This window comes from Daphnia magna, unplaced genomic scaffold (genome assembly GCF_020631705.1).
Source record: "Daphnia magna isolate NIES unplaced genomic scaffold, ASM2063170v1.1 Dm_contigs167, whole genome shotgun sequence".
NCBI classification, from domain to species: Eukaryota; Metazoa; Arthropoda; class Branchiopoda; order Diplostraca; family Daphniidae; genus Daphnia; species Daphnia magna.
This window is the reverse complement of record NW_025533149.1, coordinates 117,137-136,921: the sequence shown is the minus strand read 5'-3', so window position 1 is coordinate 136,921 and position 19,785 is coordinate 117,137. Positions and strand designations below refer to the sequence as shown.

Here is a 19,785-nt window from a genome sequence, read left to right as displayed (position 1 = left end):
TACAAGTATATTTGATGCTGTTTACATATAGAAGTAAAAACTCATGGTATAACAGTGTATTCACATTGAATACAAGTATATTTGATGCTGTTTACATATAGAAGTAAAAACTCATGGTATAACAGTGTATTCACATTGAATACAAGTATATTTGATGCTGTCTACATATAGAAGTAAAAACTCATGGTATAACAGTGTATTCACATTGAATACAAGTATATTTGATGCTGTTTACATATAGAAGTAAAAACTCATGGTATAACAGTGTATTCACATTGAATACAAGTATATTTGATGCTGTTTACATATAGAAGTAAAAACTCATGGTATAACAGTGTATTCACATTGAATACAAGTATATTTGATGCAGTTTACATATAGAAGTAAAAACTCATGGTATAACAGTGTATTCACATTGAATACAAGTATATTTGATGCAGTTTACATATAGAAGTAAAAACTCATGGTATAACAGTGTATTCACATTGAATACAAGTATATTTGATGCTGTTTACATATAGAAGTAAAAACTTCATGGTATAACAGTGTATTCACATTGAATACAAGTATATTTGATGCTGTTTACATATAGAAGTAAAAATTCATGGTATAACAGTGTATTCACATTGAATACAAGTATATTTGATGCTGTTTACATATAGAAGTAAAAACTCATGGTATAACAGTGTATTCACATTGAATACAAGTATATTTGATGCTGTTTACATATAGAAGTAAAAACTCATGGTATAACAGTGTATTCACATTGAATACAAGTATATTTGATGCTGTTTACATATAGAAGTAAAAACTCATGGTATAACAGTGTATTCACATTGAATACAAGTATATTTGATGCTGTTTACATATAGAAGTAAAAACTCATGGTATAACAGTGTATTCACATTGAATACAAGTATATTTGATGCTGTTTACATATAGAAGTAAAAACTCAATGGTATAACAGTGTATTCACATTGAATACAAGTATATTTGATGCTGTTTACATATAGAAGTAAAAACTCATGGTATAACAGTGTATTCACATTGAATACAAGTATATTTCATGCAGTTTACATATAGAAGTAAAAACTCATGGTATAACAGTGTATTCACATTGAATACAAGTATATTTGATGCTGTTTACATATAGAAGTAAAAACTCATGGTATAACAGTGTATTCACATTGAATACAAGTATATTTGATGCAGTTTACATATAGAAGTAAAAACTCATGGTATAACAGTGTATTCACATTGAATACAAGTATATTTGATGCAGTTTACATATAGAAGTAAAAACTCATGGTATAACAGTGTATTCACATTGAATACAAGTATATTTGATGCAGTTTACATATAGAAGTAAAAACTCATGGTATAACAGTGTATTCACATTGAATACAAGTATATTTGATGCTGTTTACATATAGAAGTAAAAACTTCATGGTATAACAGTGTATTCACATTGAATACAAGTATATTTGATGCTGTTTACATATAGAAGTAAAAACTCATGGTATAACAGTGTATTCACATTGAATACAAGTATATTTGATGCTGTTTACATATAGAAGTAAAAACTCATGGTATAACAGTGTATTCACATTGAATACAAGTATATTTGATGCTGTTTACATATAGAAGTAAAAACTCATGGTATAACAGTGTATTCACATTGAATACAAGTATATTTGATGCTGTTTACATATAGAAGTAAAAACTCATGGTATAACAGTGTATTCACATTGAATACAAGTATATTTGATGCTGTTTACATATAGAAGTAAAAACTCATGGTATAACAGTGTATTCACATTGAATACAAGTATATTTGATGCTGTTTACATATAGAAGTAAAAACTCATGGTATAACAGTGTATTCACATTGAATACAAGTATATTTGATGCTGTTTACATATAGAAGTAAAAACTCATGGTATAACAGTGTATTCACATTGAATACAAGTATATTTGATGCTGTTTACATATAGAAGTAAAAACTCATGGTATAACAGTGTATTCACATTGAATACAAGTATATTTGATGCTGTTTACATATAGAAGTAAAAACTCATGGTATAACAGTGTATTCACATTGAATACAAGTATATTCCATGCAGTTTACATATAGAAGTAAAAACTCATGGTATAACAGTGTATTCACATTGAATACAAGTATATTTGATGCTGTTTACATATAGAAGTAAAAACTCATGGTATAACAGTGTATTCACATTGAATACAAGTATATTTGATGCAGTTTACATATAGAAGTAAAAACTCATGGTATAACAGTGTATTCACATTGAATACAAGTATATTTGATGCAGTTTACATATAGAAGTAAAAACTCATGGTATAACAGTGTATTCACATTGAATACAAGTATATTTGATGCAGTTTACATATAGAAGTAAAAACTCATGGTATAACAGTGTATTCACATTGAATACAAGTATATTTGATGCTGTTTACATATAGAAGTAAAAACTTCATGGTATAACAGTGTATTCACATTGAATACAAGTATATTTGATGCTGTTTACATATAGAAGTAAAAACTCATGGTATAACAGTGTATTCACATTGAATACAAGTATATTTGATGCTGTTTACATATAGAAGTAAAAACTCATGGTATAACAGTGTATTCACATTGAATACAAGTATATTTGATGCTGTTTACATATAAAGTAAAAATTCATGGTATAACAGTGTATTCACATTGAATACAAGTATATTTGATGCTGTTTACATATAGAAGTAAAAACTCATGGTATAACAGTGTATTCACATTGAATACAAGTATATTTGATGCTGTTTACATAGAGAAGTAAAAACTCATGGTATAACAGTGTATTCACATTGAATACAAGTATATTTGATGCTGTTTACATATAGAAGTAAAAACTCATGGTATAACAGTGTATTCACATTGAATACAAGTATATTTGATGCTGTTTACATATAGAAGTAAAAACTCATGGTATAACAGTGTATTCACATTGAATACAAGTATATTTGATGCTGTTTACATATAGAAGTAAAAACTCATGGTATAACAGTGTATTCACATTGAATACAAGTATATTTGATGCCGTTTACATATAGAAGTAAAAACTCATGGTATAACAGTGTATTCACATTGAATACAAGTATATTCCATGCAGTTTACATATAGAAGTAAAAACTCATGGTATAACAGTGTATTCACATTGAATACAAGTATATTTGATGCTGTTTACATATAGAAGTAAAAACTCATGGTATAACAGTGTATTCACATTGAATACAAGTATATTTGATGCAGTTTACATATAGAAGTAAAAACTCATGGTATAACAGTGTATTCACATTGAATACAAGTATATTTGATGCAGTACACATATAGAAGTAAAAACTCATGGTATAACAGTGTTTTCACATTGAATACAAGTATATTTGATGCAGTACACATATAGAAGTAAAACCTCATGGTATAACAGTGTATTCACATTGAATACAAGTATATTTGTTGCTGTTTCATATAGAAGTAAACTTCATGGTATAACAGTGTATTCACATTGAATACAAGTATATTTGATGCTGTTTACATATAGAAGTAAAAACTCATGGTATAACAGTGTATTCACATTGAATACAAGTATATTTGATGCTGTTTACATATAGAAGTAAAAACTCATGGTATAACAGTGTATTCACATTGAAAACAAGTATATTTGATGCTGTCTACATATAGAAGTAAAAACTCATGGTATAACAGTGTATTCACATTGAATACAATTATATTTGATGCTGTTTACATAAAGAAGTAAATACTCATGGTATAACAGTGTATTCACATTGAATACAAGTATATTTGATGCTGTTTACAAATAGAAGAAAAAACTCATGGTATAACAGTGTATTCACATTGAATACAAGTATATTTGATGCTGTTTACATATAGAAGTAAAAACTCATGGTATAACAGTGTATTCACATTGAATACAAGTATATTTGATGCTGTTTACATATAGAAGTAAAAACTCATGGTATAACAGTGTATTCACATTGAATACAAGTATATTTGATGCTGTTTACATATAGAAGTAAAAACTCATGGTATAACAGTGTATTCACATTGAATACAAGTATATTCCATGCAGTTTACATATAGAAGTAAAAACTCATGGTATAACAGTGTATTCACATTGAATACAAGTATATTTGATGCAGTTTACATATAGAAGTAAAAACTCATGGTATAACAGTGTATTCACATTGAATACAAGTATATTTCATGCAGTTCACATATAGAAGTAAAAACTCATGGTATAACAGTGTATTCACATTGAATACAAGTATATTTGATGCTGTTTACATATAGAAGTAAAAACTTCATGGTATAACAGTGTATTCACATTGAATACAAGTATATTTGATGCTGTTTACATATAGAAGTAAAAACTCATGGTATAACAGTGTATTCACATTGAATACAAGTATATTTGATGCTGTTTACATATAGAAGTAAAAACTCATGGTATAACAGTGTATTCACATTGAATACAAGTATATTTGATGCTGTCTACATATAGAAGTAAAAACTCATGGTATAACAGTGTATTCACATTGAATACAAGTATATTTGATGCTGCAGTTTACATATAGAAGTAAAAACTCATGGTATAACAGTGTATTCACATTGAATACAAGTATATTTGATGCTGTTTACATATAGAAGAAAAAACTCATGGTATAACAGTGTATTCACATTGAATACAAGTATATTTGATGCAGTTTACATATAGAAGTAAAAACTCATGGTATAACAGTGTATTCACATTGAATACAAGTATATTTGATGCAGTTCACATATAGAAGTAAAAACTCATGGTATAACAGTGTATTCACATTGAATACAAGTATATTTGATGCTGTTTACATATAGAAGTAAAAACTTCATGGTATAACAGTGTATTCACATTGAATACAAGTATATTTGATGCTGTTTACATATAGAAGTAAAAACTCAGGGTATAACAGTGTATTCACATTGAATACAAGTATATTTGATGCTGTTTACATATAGAAGTAAAAACTCATGGTATAACAGTGTATTCACATTGAATACAAGTATATTTGATGCTGTCTACATATAGAAGTAAAAACTCATGGTATAACAGTGTATTCACATTGAATACAATTATATTTGATGCTGTTTACATATAGAAGTAAATACTCATGGTATAACAGTGTATTCACATTGAATACAAGTATATTTGATGCTGTTTACATATAGAAGAAAAAACTCATGGTATAACAGTGTATTCACATTGAATACAAGTATATTTGATGCAGTTTACATATAGAAGTAAAAACTCATGGTATAACAGTGTATTCACATTGAATACAAGTATATTTGATGCAGTTTACATATAGAAGTAAAAACTCATGGTATAACAGTGTATTCACATTGAATACAAGTATATTTGATGCTGTTTACATATAGAAGTAAAAACTCATGGTATAACAGTGTATTCACATTGAATACAAGTATATTTGATGCTGTTTTTATATAAAAGTAAAAAACTCATGGTATAACAGTGTATTCACATTGAATACAAGTAAATTCCATGCAGTTTACATATAGAAGTAAATATTCACGGTATAACAGTGTATTCACATTGAATCCAAGTATATTTGATGCTGTTTACATATAGAAGTAAAAACTCATGGTATAACAGTGTATTCACATTGAATACAAGTATATTTAATGCAGTTTACATATAGAAGTAAAAACTCATGGTATAACAGTGTATTCACATTGAATACAAGTATATTTGATGCAGTACACATATAGAAGTAAAAACTCATGGTATAACAGTGTATTCACATTGAATACAAGTATATTTGATGCTGTTTACATATAGAAGTAAACTTCATGGTATAACAGTGTATTCACATTGAATACAAGTATATTTGATGCTGTTTACATATAGAAGTAAACTTCATGGTATAACAGTGTATTCACATTGAATACAAGTATATTTGATGCTGTTTACATATAGAAGTAAAAACTCAAGGTATAACAGTGTATTCATATTGAATACATGTATATTTGATGCTGTTTACATATAGAAGTAAAAACTCATGGTATAACAGTGTATTCACATTGAATACAAGTATATTTGATGCTGTCTACATATAGAAGTAAAAAGTCATGGTATAACAGTGTATTCACATTGAATACAATTATATTTGATGCTGTTTACATATAGAAGAAAAAACTCATGGTGTTACAGTGTATTCACATTGAATACAAGTATATTTGATGCTGTTTACATATTGAAGTAAAAACGCATGGTATAACAGTGTATTCACATTGAATACAAGTATATTTGATGCTGTTTACATATAGAAGTAAAAACTCATGGTATAACAGTGTATTCAAATTGAATACAAGTATATTTGATGCTGTTTACATATAGAAGTAAATACTCATGGTATAACAGTGTATTCACATTGAATACAAGTATATTTAATGCAGTTTACATATAGAAGTAAAAACTCATGGTATAACAGTGTATTCACATTGAATACAAGTATATTTGATGCTGTTTACATATAGAAGTAAAAACTCATGGTATAACAGTGTATTCACATTGAATACAATTATATTTGATGCTGTTTACATATAGAAGTAAATACTCATGGTATAACAGTGTATTCACATTGAATACAAGTATATTTGATGCTGTTTACATATAGAAGAAAAAACTCATGGTATAACAGTGTATTCACATTGAATACAAGTATATTCTATGCTGTTTACATATAGAAGTAAAAACTCATGGTATAACAGTGTATTCACATTGAATACAAGTATATTTGATGCTGTTTACATATAGAAGTAAAAACTCATGGTATAACAGTGTATTCATATTGAATACAAGTATATTTGATGCTGTTTACATATAGAAGTAAAAACTCATGGTATAACAGTGTATTCACATTGAATACAAGTAAATTCCATGCAGTTTACATATAGAAGTAAATACTCATGGTATAACAGTGTATTCACATTGAATACAAGTATATTTGATGCTGTTTACATATAGAAGTAAAAACTCATGGTATAACAGTGTATTCATATTGAATACAAGTATATTTGATGCTGTTTACATATAGAAGTAAAAACTCATGGTATAACAGTGTATTCACATTGAATACAAGTAAATTCCATGCAGTTTACATATAGAAGTAAATACTCATGGTATAACAGTGTATTCACATTGAATACAAGTAAATTTGATGCTGTTTACATATTGAAGTAAAAACTCATGGTATAACAGTGTATTCACATTGAATACAAGTATATTTGATGCTGTTTACATATAGAAGTAAAAACTCATGGTATAACATTGTATTCACATTGAATACAAGTATATTTGATGCTGTTTACATATAGAAGTAAAAACTCATGGTATAACAGTGTATTATCATTGAATACAAGTATATTTGATGCTGTTTACATATAGAAGTAAAAACTCATGGTATAACAGTGTATTATCATTGAATACAAGTATATTTGATGCTGTTTACATATAGAAGTAAAAACTCATGGTATAACAGTGTATTCACATTGAATACAAGTATATTCCATGCAGTTTACATATAGAAGTAAAAACTCATGGTATAACAGTGTATTCACATTGAATACAAGTATATTTTATGCTGTTTACATATAGAAGTAAAAACGCATGGTATAACAGTGTATTCACATTGAATACAAGTATATTTGATGCTGTTTACATATAGAAGTAAAAACTCATGGTATAACAGTGTATTCACATTGAATACAAGTATATTTGATGCAGTATACATATAGAAGTAAAAACTCATGTCATAACAGTGTATTCACATTGAATACAAGTATATTCCATGCAGTTTACATATAGAAGTAAAAACTCATGGTATAACAGTGTATTCACATTGAATACAATTATATTGCATGCAGTTTACATATAGAAGTAAAATCATGGTATAATAGTGTATTCACATTGAATACAAGTATATTTGATGCTGTTTACATATAGAAGTAAAAACTCATGGTATAACAGTGTATTCACATTGAATACAAGTATATTGCATGCCGTTTACATATAGAAGTAAAAATTCATGGTATAACAGTGTATTCACATTGAAAACAAGTATATTTGATGCTGTTTACATATAGAAGTAAAAACTCATGGTATAACAGTGTATTCACATTGAATACAAGAATATTTGATGCTGTTTACATATAGAAGTAAAAACTGATGGTATAACAGTGTATTCACATTGAATCCAAGTATATTTGATGCTGTTTACATATAGAAGTAAAAACTCATGGTATAACAGTGTATTCACATTGAATACAAGTATATTTGATGCTGTTTACATATAGAAGTAAAAACTCATGGTATAACAGTGTATTCACATTTAATACAAGTATATTTGATGCTGTTTACATATAGAAGTAAAAACTCATGGTATAACAGTGTATTCACATTGAATACAAGTATATTTGATGCTGTTTACATATAGAATTAAAAACTCATGGTATAACAGTGTATTCACATTGAATACAAGAATATTTGATGCTGTTTACATATAGAAGTAAAAACTCATGGTATAACAGTGTATTCACATTGAATACAAGTATATTTGATGCTGTTTACATATAGAATTAAAAACTCATGGTATAACAGTGTATTCACATTGAATACAAGTATATTTGATGCTGTTTACATATAGAAGTAAAAACTCATGGTATAACAGTGTATTCACATTGAATACAAGTATATTCCATGCAGTTTACATATAGAAGTAAAAACTCATGGTATAACAGTGTATTCACATTGAATACAAGTATATTTGATGCTGTTTACATATAGAAGTAAAAACGCATGGTATAACACCCACATAGCACCGGGCTGTCTTAAAGACATCCAAAGGATGTCAAGTAGTCCTTTATGGGGACGTCCAGAAGATGTCTTTAAGCAATCTTTAAGACTTCTTAGTTGTGTCCTAATTGACCGGGACTAAGAGGTCTTAAAGACATCTTTTGGCTCAGCTTAGAGACATCCTGAAGATATCCTAAAGGATATCTCAGGTACATCTTTTATGATATGCAAAGGAAATTTCAAAGGATATTTTTCTGATATTTTAAAAATCCTTTTTGACTTCCTAAAGCTATCCTTTTGAGATGTCTAAAGCTATATCATTTAGACATCTCTAACATATCCTTAAGATATCCTTTGATATCTTTCGGATTGCTTAAACATATGCTTTTTGTATCTGAATGAATTCATTGCGATATCCATATAATGTATCTTTCCGGCTTGTTACAGATATCCCAATATCATGTTGCGGATTTCTTAAAGATATACTTTTTGCGTCTGAAAGATTTTCTTCAGATATCCCCATGATATCTTTAGTATTTATTTAAAAATATTTGTATGTCATCTGAAAGCCTTCTTAAAGATATCCCCGTGATATCCCTTCCAAAGATTTTAAGCTGTCCTAACATGAACTGTATGATTCTTTTAATACATCTTCATGACATCAAAAAGACTTTCAAAAGATATCCCCAAGATATCCTTCGGAATACTTTAATCCAGTCTTATAACGTCCTGTCGAACCTCCGAAAGAATGCTTATGGACGCCTTGAAGAAGTCTTACAGATTCCCCACGAGACTTTTATACGACCCAGCCAAGCTTTTTTTTTTGACACATAAAAGACAATAAAAAGTTTTAATTTTGGCATGTTTATTAAACCAGCGAGACCAAAAATACAAATATAAAGTTAGTCATGGTCATGGTCAAGAGGGTATCCCTTTCCCGAGAGGAAAAATAGTCATAATGAGGGAACCATGGGTCTTTGATCATGAGTTAGCTATTATCGCTTACTTTTTAGTCGGTCGACAGCTTTCCTTATGAAAATTTGGGTAATATTTTCTATTTTTGGAATTGTTGTTCTTTCGAACTCGCCGTGTTTCACAGCTTCAATTACCGCTAGTAATAATCTTGAGCCTTTTACGGCCAGTCCTTTTTCTTTCCCGCTGTTGGGTTTCGGCGTTCCGCTCCAGGTGTAAAGCTTCATTAAGTCATCAGACATGACTTCTCTCCATATTCGTCTCACTGTGTCATCCAAGTTTCTTTCGAAAAAGCTTCTTAGCATGTACACCTATGAGCAAAAAAAATTTTTGATTATTAGCCACGATATGACATGTAGTAAGGTACACACGATCGCCGTATGCTTCTCTGCGTGGTCATAGACCCCTGGTTCCTTCACTATGGCTATTTTTCAATCTCGGAAAAGGGATATCCTCTTGTGGGGTTTACTATGGAAAAAATTAGTGTTGTGGGTCGGGGCAAAGTCGGGGCAAAAGAGAGATTTTCCACCCGGTGGGACTGCCCTCTAGCGATAAAGGATTTTTGACCCGATCACCCCGACCTAAAACCCACGTTTTTTTGCATAGTAAACCCCGTAAGAGGGTATCTCTTTTCCGAGAGGAAAAATAGCCATATTGAAGGAACAAGGGGTGTATTACCATACTCTCTGCAGGGAAAAATTTCTCTTACTAGGTTTTTTCTGACGTCCTCCTTTAATAGTTCTTCTTCAAAATATTTAAAATCTTCTACAGATTGTAGAGGAAGTGCGACATGTTTCTGAAAGGCCGGTAGTCCAATGTCTTCGGTGTTGTTATTAACTTCGGCCATAGACTTCCGACGAAGCAAAAGCATCCGCAGTTCTTTTTGCTCACTTTTTACTTCGGCAACTTCTCTAGCCATAACACGTAAGTATCGGTTCTGATCTAGAAGATATTAAGTTCATTAAGATAATTCTTTTTTTGATAAAGGTAGGTAAACTAGTAGTAAACTGTTATTTATCTTTCGCTAGAAAAGGCATTTTTGTATGACAGATCCGTTACTTTTTGTGTTATAGTTTGTCGTACTGAAACCATGAAGACGTTTGTGAAGACTTTGCCCTTTAATAATTTACACGTAAATTACCTGATTTGTTGAAAAGATTTCCACCTATTCTCTGTAGTCTGAACTGGAAAGTTCATACTATACCGAATAGGTTGACATTTAAAAAATCAGCTAATTTTCGTATAAATCATTAGATGGCAAAGTCTTCAGAAATTTAATTACGCATGGTTTCAGCTACGGCAAGACTATAACACATAGGCGACGGATCTCTTCATGAACACCACAATGCCTTCTCTGTTGAAGCAGAAAATATGGAAATATGCTCTTTTATTTTGAATGTTTGACAACTATAAATAACCAGAAAATACAAGTCCAATGCTACATAGGACAACTTCTAATACTTAAAAAAGCTTGCCAATATAGTCCGGCCCAATTTTACTATTACTTATTATGTTGAGTCTTACTTTTAAGCATTCTGATGACATATTTTTCGAAAGACGTACGTCGCTCAGGCGAAACTAAAAAAAAAATGTTAGCAATGCAAAACGAATTATAATTTTTCTTATATTTTTTTATTTGCTACCCCTTGGCGGTGTTCTGGTCCTAGGCTGGTAAATCTCTTGTGACGTACGAGGGAAAGTTATTGCTTGACAGGGGGAATGAGCGACTTTTGAACGTGTAACGGGACCGTCGTTGAATGTTTTGGTAATTGCAATGTCCTCCAGCATACTGTCATCAGATTCACCAGCAAACGAAACATTTGCTATCAAACCCTTGGATAATACAGGACAACTTAGCTCGACAGTTTCGACCACGTCCTGTTCAATATCATCTTCATCTGGAGAAACAAAGTGCAAAGCCGGCAGCGATGACTGTATACTTGGTCGTTGAGCAATAGCATCCTTTTGACGCTGAATCCTTTTGGATCCTTCCGATCTTAGATTTTTCCCACAACTGCTAATAAATGCTTCAGCGGATTCTGAGGTATCCATTTCTTCTTTTCTTTTTAAGGCTTTTTGATAAGAATCTATTGTAAAATGACATTTATAAATTAGTTGAGCCTTATATTAAGTAGAAACACAATTACCGTGAGTTGATACAATAGTACAAGCATGGCGCCTCCATGCCGTTTTGAGAACTGTGCACTCTTCAGCGGCACGGCGAATATTTTTTAGAGGCAAAGCACACTCTCCGTTACGAAACCATGAGCCTGGAACTACTTCATTTGCTCTAGTGGAGTCGCGGAATTTCACAACTAAATACGTAGTCATTATCACTTGATGTATAAGATTCACAAAAACTAAGATGTTGGTTCACCGAACTTAAATTTCACCTTATTCCAAGAGAAGTCAACGGACAGTGGAACAGCTGAGAGCGAAGGGCTTTTTTTTTCAACCAGCGTGGTTCGGTATTGCCATATTGTTTGCGATTCGTCTTTTTTTTTTCGTACTTTTTTTTACTAAAAAAGTCCACCAAAAGTAGGAAGAAATATTTACGTATTTTCCAATCTACCAATTCGGTGATTACGATTACAAAATGTTATAAATGTTATAAAGCAATTTTCCCTTGAATTTTCTTTTTCTCTGCTTTCCTTAAAAACTTCCTAAAAAGCAACAATTCAACTGTTTGATGGAATCGAACCATGGATCTTTGTTATCGTGGACTAATATTTACCCGCTGTGCCACTCTAGTATCAATTTATCGATGTGAAAGCCTATATTTAAGCAGCGACACATGGTTTTGGTACTTTTTATTCTAACTTTATCAGATGATTGTACCAATAATATAATTTTTACATAAAGTAGGCAAATGCTACCCAATTTTTTTTCCAAAATTAGTCCTTTAATTTGCCTTTAAGCGGCAATCATTTTAAACATTACTGTGACAATGTCGTTTGCAGTCGTCTGCTTTGTTGTTTATCGGTGACTGCTTTATTATTCCTATTAGTGTTAATAGCCCGTTAGTCAAAAATTCCTTTTTTTCCAGTTTGATCATTTTGGTTTCAAATTTTGGGTACCGGTAATGACGGACAGAAGACATAGAAGAGAATATCAGAACCGTTCGTCATACTTAAATTTCATGTATGGTATTGAAACCACGGACGAATCGTCAGATTCAGTTAACGAAATAGACGTGATTTCCAACCATTCAGTTGATGAATCCGGTATCTTAGCTGTAACTCAAATCCCTAGTTCCCAATCACTACAGGTATATATATACATATTAGCCCAAGCATACCATTTGCACCGAATTGCATAACTTATATAATTGCTGCCTGAAAATGGTGTAATTGTAAAATGGGATGATATAGGGCCATGATCAAGTAAAAAGTTATTGAATTTTGTTTTGGAACAACTTTTTTTTTAAGTTTTTAAGATTGTTTGTATTAAAATATAATCAAATCCCCCAATTTCTCTATTTTAGTTTGAAACCCTATTGTAGTCTGAACTGTAAACAAACTACAGATCGCAACAGCTGATCGGGTTGGTTGTTTACATTCCAGTGTTCAACTACTGCAACTAGTTACAGACGACGAATAATAAACGCAGCTGATCGGGTAGCTGGGTCAATCCATGCGAAATCGACCAAAGCGTGTGGCGACCAAGTCACCGATTTTTTTCAAACTTTTACCAGTTATAGGTCTATATGTGAAGTTTAATATGTGTAAAGGATATTTTGTTTTCATGAAATGCAACAAAAGTGATGGAATATTTAATTTTTAATGTTTTTATTTTTCCGCGTTTTGCGCGTTTTCTGGTTTTCAGTTAAATTTCTTCAATTATCGTTATATATTCTTAAAAATTAGTTGAAAGTGAAATTGTAGTGTAAGAAACAAAGTTCACTTTTTTAAACTAAAAATTTAATTACAATTAAGTTTTTTTAAAGATTTAAGTGTAAAATGGGCCCTTAAGTGTCATTCAGATTGTTAGAAACCTCCCTGGAATTAAAGAGATCCGATTATGCGGTATGAAAGTTGATATCGTCAACTATATTACTTGAAAGAATCGCCGAGGTTTTTTTTAAATTGATAATGCTGTGTCCATTCAAAGATTAGCCATTTTTAGGATTGTTTCGTCTTTTCTCGGCCATTTTTCCTCACCCCTTCTATCACTTTCCCCCTTTTATGCTAGAGTGACGGGTCGTCAAATACCGCCAAGGGCATAAAAGGGGGAAAGTGATAGAATTTAATTTTTAGTTTTAAAAAGTGAACTTTGTTTCTTACACTACAATTTCACTTTCAACTAATTTTTAAGAATATATAACGATAATTGGAGAAATTTAACTGAAAAACAGAAAACGCGCAAAACGCGGAAAAATAAAAACATTAAAAATTAAACATTCCATAACTTTTGTTGTATTTCATGAAAAAAAAATCCTTTACACATATTAAACTTCACATATAGACCTATAACTGGTAAAAGTTTGAACAAAATCGGCGACTTGGTCGCCACACGCTTTGGTCGATTGCGCATGGATTGACCCAGCTGTAAATGTGATTTTTTTTTTCAAACTGAAATAGGGAAATTTGGGGGATTTTTAAAATATTTTGATAGACACAACCTATACAACTTTACAAAACTGTTGTCCCAAAACGGAATTGAATCATTTTTAGTTGACTTTGGGCCTATTTCATCCAATTTAACAATTCCAACATTTTCAGGCAGCAATTATAATGTAAATCAAATGAAGGGAAATTTATTCGGTATTAATTTGGTAAAGGAACCTCCAGTACCTATCACGGAGTTGCAGTTCTTTGATGGCCATTCTAGCGAAACACAAGAAAGTGAGACAGATGTTGAAATTCCTCCATCAACAACCCAAGAATCAAATAACGAACTGTCACAAAGTGATTTATCTGGCAAACATTCACTTTGGTCACAGCTAGCTGCATGGAAAATTGAAAACCACGTAGAATTCTCCGTGTGTGATCAACTGTTGAAAATTTTGAATCGATACCACCCTGAACTTCCACTGTCGACTCGGACTCTTGTGAAAACTCAGAGGAAGGCGGTGATGCTAAAACCAATTCTACCTGGTAAATATTACCACTTTGGTATCGAAAAAGGAATATCAAATACCCTTTCGTTACTGAATGTACGCAAATTACCTGTTGATCCCGTACTTTTAAATGTCGGAGTTGATGGTGTCCATCTCGCCAATAGTTCCGGTAGTCAGTTTTGGCCAATCGTTGGCTATTTGCCATTTCTTAAAGATTCACCTCCTTTCCCCATTGGTGTGTTTCACGGTTTTTCCAAACCAACAAATTCAAATGATTTCTTATTGGATTTCATTACGGAAGCAGAGACCCTATACGAAATTGGTTTTTTTGGGCGAAAAACGCCATTCCGTTAAAATTAATTCATTCATTTGCGATGCGCCTGCAAGGGCAATGATTTTGTGCATCAAAGGGCATTCTTCCGAACGTTATGGTTGTGCCAGGTGCACAGGATTTGGTTCTTTCGTTGGGGATTTGCGCACAAATCATTCTTTTAGGGAGAAGCAGTGTGTTCCTCATCACCATTGCCAATCAATTCTTGAAAATCTCCATTATTTAGATATGGTTAAAGATGTCCCATTAGATCCAATGCACCTCCTTGATCTTGGGGTCATGAAAAAAATCATGGTTTTCATTTTTGGAACAGATCGAAAGAAAAGAAACATTCCAAACGTTACGTTACACCATCAAACTGTTGATCTCATCGATTCCTATATAATTCAACAATTAAGGAAGTTTATTTCCAGAACAGAATTTGCTCGACAGCCTCGTTCAACTAAAGAACTTTCTCGTTGGAAATCATCTGAATTTAGAACTTTTCTGCATTATCTTGGAGTAGTAGTTTTCAAGCAGTTTCTTTCTCCTCCATTTTACAGTCATTTTCTTTTGCTCCATGTTGCTGTAAAGTTGTTGTCGTATGAACCTTGGTCAATCACTGACAACGCGTTTGCTGACGCGTTACTGTCCCGTTTCATTGTCCAAGCCACAGCTCTTTATTCGGATTTGTTTATGTCTTACAACATTCATGCGCTCTTTCATTTGGCTTCCGACGTGTTAAGGTTTGGACCGCTGGATGATTTCAGCGCCTATCGTTTTGAAAATTATTACGGCCAAATGAAAAGATACCTTAAAAAAATGGCCAACCCCTCCAACAGCTTGTCAATCGGCTATTAGAAGAAATGCAAAATCATACCGTTTTAACCCAAACCTTAGGAGCAACAAACCAAATCGAATTCTTTGGTAGTCACAGCAGTGAACCAATCGTGGCAAATTGTATTGGATCTCAATTTAAATCCATTAAACTTTCAGGAGTGGGGCTGTTAAAATGTGATCATGACGCCGATAATTGTGTGTTTCTTAAAGACATGTCTGTTGTTGTCATAGCGGATTTTGTAAAATGCACAAATTTCGTGGTAGCAGTTGGTAAGAAATATGAATGCCAACGCGATGTCTATTCTTATCCTTGTCAGTCATCCGTAATTGGAGAGTTTCTAGTGTCATCCCCCTCTGGCTTTCTATGTTGGAACATAAATGATATTTTGTATAAGGCAGTAAGATTGCCTACCTCTCCGACGTTGGATTCATTTGTAGTTTTCCCATTAAAAAGAAAATAAAGAAATCCACAAGACAACTTAAAGTAGTCTCTAAATGTACTAGTAAAATTGTTACAAATTTATCCTGTCTAGATGTCTTAAGGTATCTTTAGCCGGTATCATAGCCAATTCTCAAGATTGGTTTATTCGTGGACCTCTTAAAGACATCTTTCTTTAATCCAGGAATGCTATGCACAATATTACCCTCGACCGGACCTCTTAAAGACATCTTTTTATAGTCCAGAAATGCCAATGAACAAAAGTATTCTCAACCAGACTTCTAAAAAACATCTTTTTATCGTCCAGGAATGCTATGTCCAAAAGTATTCCAGACAAGACCTCTTTTACTGGTCTGGTATGTCCTTGTCATAAAGTAACCCCGAAAGGACGTCTTTGAGACATCCTTTTCTAGTCTTAAAGAAATCTTTTTTTAGTCTGAAATGGCCTTATCTAAAAGTATCCCTGACAGGGCATCTTAAAGACATCTTTCCATAGCCCGAAACTGCCTTGTCCAAAAGAATCATCGACAGGACATCTTTAAGACATCTGTTTGTAGTCCGAAAAGGCCTTGTCCAAAAGTATTCTTGACAGGACTTCTTAAAGACATCTTTTTTTGGTCAGGCAGGCCCATGTCCTAAAGTATCCCAGGCAGGACATCTTAAAGACATCTTTTTCTAGTCTTTTTTTGTCTTGTCCCAATAGTAGGCCTGACGGGACATCTTAAAGACATCTTTTTTTGTCAGTCATGTCCCTGTCCCAAAGTATCCCCGACAAGACATCCAAAAGACATCTTTTTTTGGTCTGGCATGCCCTTGTCCTAAAGTATCCCCGGCAGGACGTCTTCAAGACATCCTTTTTTAGTCTTCTTTTGTCTTGTCCCAAAAGTAGGCCTGATGGGACATCTTAAAGACATCTTTTTTTTGTCAGGCATGTCCTTGTACCAAAATATCCCTAACAAGACATCCTAAGGACATCTTTTTTTAGTCCGGGATGTCTTTTGGACTACCGGATATCCTTTGGATGTCTTAAAGATTACCCGTTGCTATGTGGGCAGTGTATTCACATTGAATACAAGTATATTTGATGCTGTTTACATATAGAAGTAAAAACTCATGGTATAACAGTGTATTCACATTGAATACAAGTATATTTCATGCAGTATACATATAGAAGTAAAAACTCATGTGATAACAGTGTATTCACATTGAATACAAGTATATTCCATGCAGTTTACATATAGAAGTAAAAACTCATGGTATAACAGTGTATTCACATTGAATACAATTATATTGCATTCAGTTTACATATAGAAGTAAAAACTCATGGTATAACAGTGTATTCACATTGAATACAAGTATATTTTATGCTGTTTACATATAGAAGTAAAAACTCATGGTATAACAGTGTATTCACATTGAATACAAGTATATTCCATGCAGTTTACATATAGAAGTAAAAACTCATGGTATAACAGTGTATTCACATTGAATACAAGTATATTTTATGCTTTTTTCATATAGAAGTAAAAACGCATGGTATAACAGTGTATTCACATTGAATACAAGTATATTTGATGCTGTTTACATATAGAAGTAAAAACTCATGGTATAACAGTGTATTCACATTGAATACAAGTATATTTGATGCAGTATACATATAGAAGTAAAAACTCATGTCATAACAGTGTATTCACATTGAATACAAGTATATTCCATGCAGTTTACATATAGAAGTAAAAACTCATGGTATAACAGTGTATTCACATTGAATACAATTATATTGCATGCAGTTTACATATAGAAGTAAAAAATCATGGTATAACAGTGTATTCACATTGAATACAAGTATATTTGATGCTGTTTACATATAGAAGTAAAAACTCATGGTATAACAGTGTATTCACATTGAATACAAGTATATTGCATGCCGTTTACAGATAGAAGTAAAAACTCATGGTATAACAGTGTATTCACATTGAATACAAGTATATTTGATGCTGTTTACATATAGAAGTAAAAACTCATGGTATAACAGTGTATTCACATTGAATACAAGTATATTGCATGCAGTTTACATATAGAAATAAAAACTCATGGTATAGCAGTGTATTCACATTGAATACAAGTATATTTGATGCTGTTTACATATAGAAGTAAAAACTCATGGTATAACAGTGTATTCACATTGAATACAAGTATATTTGATGCTGTTTACATATAGAAGTAAAAACTCATGGTATAACAGTGTATTCACATTGAATACAAGTATATTTGATGCTGTTTACATATAGAATTAAAAACTCATGGTATAACAGTGTATTCACATTGAATACAAGAATATTTGATGCTGTTTACATATAGAAGTAAAAACTCATGGTATAACAGTGTATTCACATTTAATACAAGTATATTTGATGCTGTTTACATATAGAAGTAAAAACTCATGGTATAACAGTGTATTCACATTGAATACAAGTATATTTGATGCTGTTTACATATAGAAGTAAAAACTCATGGTATAACAGTGTATTCACATTGAATACAAGTATATTCCATGCAGTTTACATATAGAAGTAAAAACTCATGGTATAACAGTGTATTCACATTGAACACAAGTATATTTTATGCTGTTTACATATAGAAGTAAAAACGCATGGTATAACAGTGTATTCACATTGAATACAAGTATATTTGATGCTGTTTACATATAGAAGTAAAAACTCATGGTATAACAGTATATTCACATTGAATACAAGTATATTTGATGCAGTATACATATAGAAGTAAAAACTCATGTCATAACAGTGTATTCACATTGAATACAAGTATATTCCATGCAGTTTACATATAGAAGTAAAAACTCATGGTATAACAGTGTATTCACATTGAATACAATTATATTGCATGCAGTTTACATATAGAAGTAAAAACTCGTGGTATAACAGTGTATTCACATTGAATACAAGTATATTTGATGCTGTTTACATATAGAAGTAAAAACTCATGGTATAACAGTGTATTCACATTGAATACAAGTATATTGCATGCCGTTTACATATAGAAGTAAAAACTCATGGTATAACAGTGTATTCACATTGAATACAACTATATTTGATGCTGTTTACATATAGAAGTAAAAACTCATGGTATAACAGTGTATTCACATTGAATACAAGAATATTTGATGCTGTTTACATATAGAAGTAAAAACTCATGGTATAACAGTGTATTC

At 31.5% G+C, this 19,785-nt stretch overlaps 2 protein-coding genes across 2 annotated transcripts; both read right to left on the bottom strand.

Moving 5' to 3' along the window:
- Positions 1-9,860: 9,860 nt before the first annotated feature.
- Positions 9,861-10,919, bottom strand: LOC123467277. Its single transcript, XM_045167256.1, has 2 exons — positions 10,615-10,919; positions 9,861-10,216 (listed from the first exon to the last, which is right to left on the bottom strand). The coding sequence occupies exons 1-2, from the start codon at positions 10,822-10,824 to the stop codon at positions 9,929-9,931; spliced, it is 498 nt and encodes a 165-aa protein (XP_045023191.1). The 5' UTR covers positions 10,825-10,919; the 3' UTR covers positions 9,861-9,928.
- Positions 10,920-11,537: 618 nt separating this feature from the next.
- On the bottom strand, positions 11,538-12,298 carry LOC123467276. Its single transcript, XM_045167255.1, has 2 exons — positions 12,053-12,298; positions 11,538-11,992 (listed from the first exon to the last, which is right to left on the bottom strand). The coding sequence occupies exons 1-2, from the start codon at positions 12,234-12,236 to the stop codon at positions 11,538-11,540; spliced, it is 639 nt and encodes a 212-aa protein (XP_045023190.1). The 5' UTR covers positions 12,237-12,298.
- Between the last annotated feature and the right edge of the window lie 7,487 nt (positions 12,299-19,785).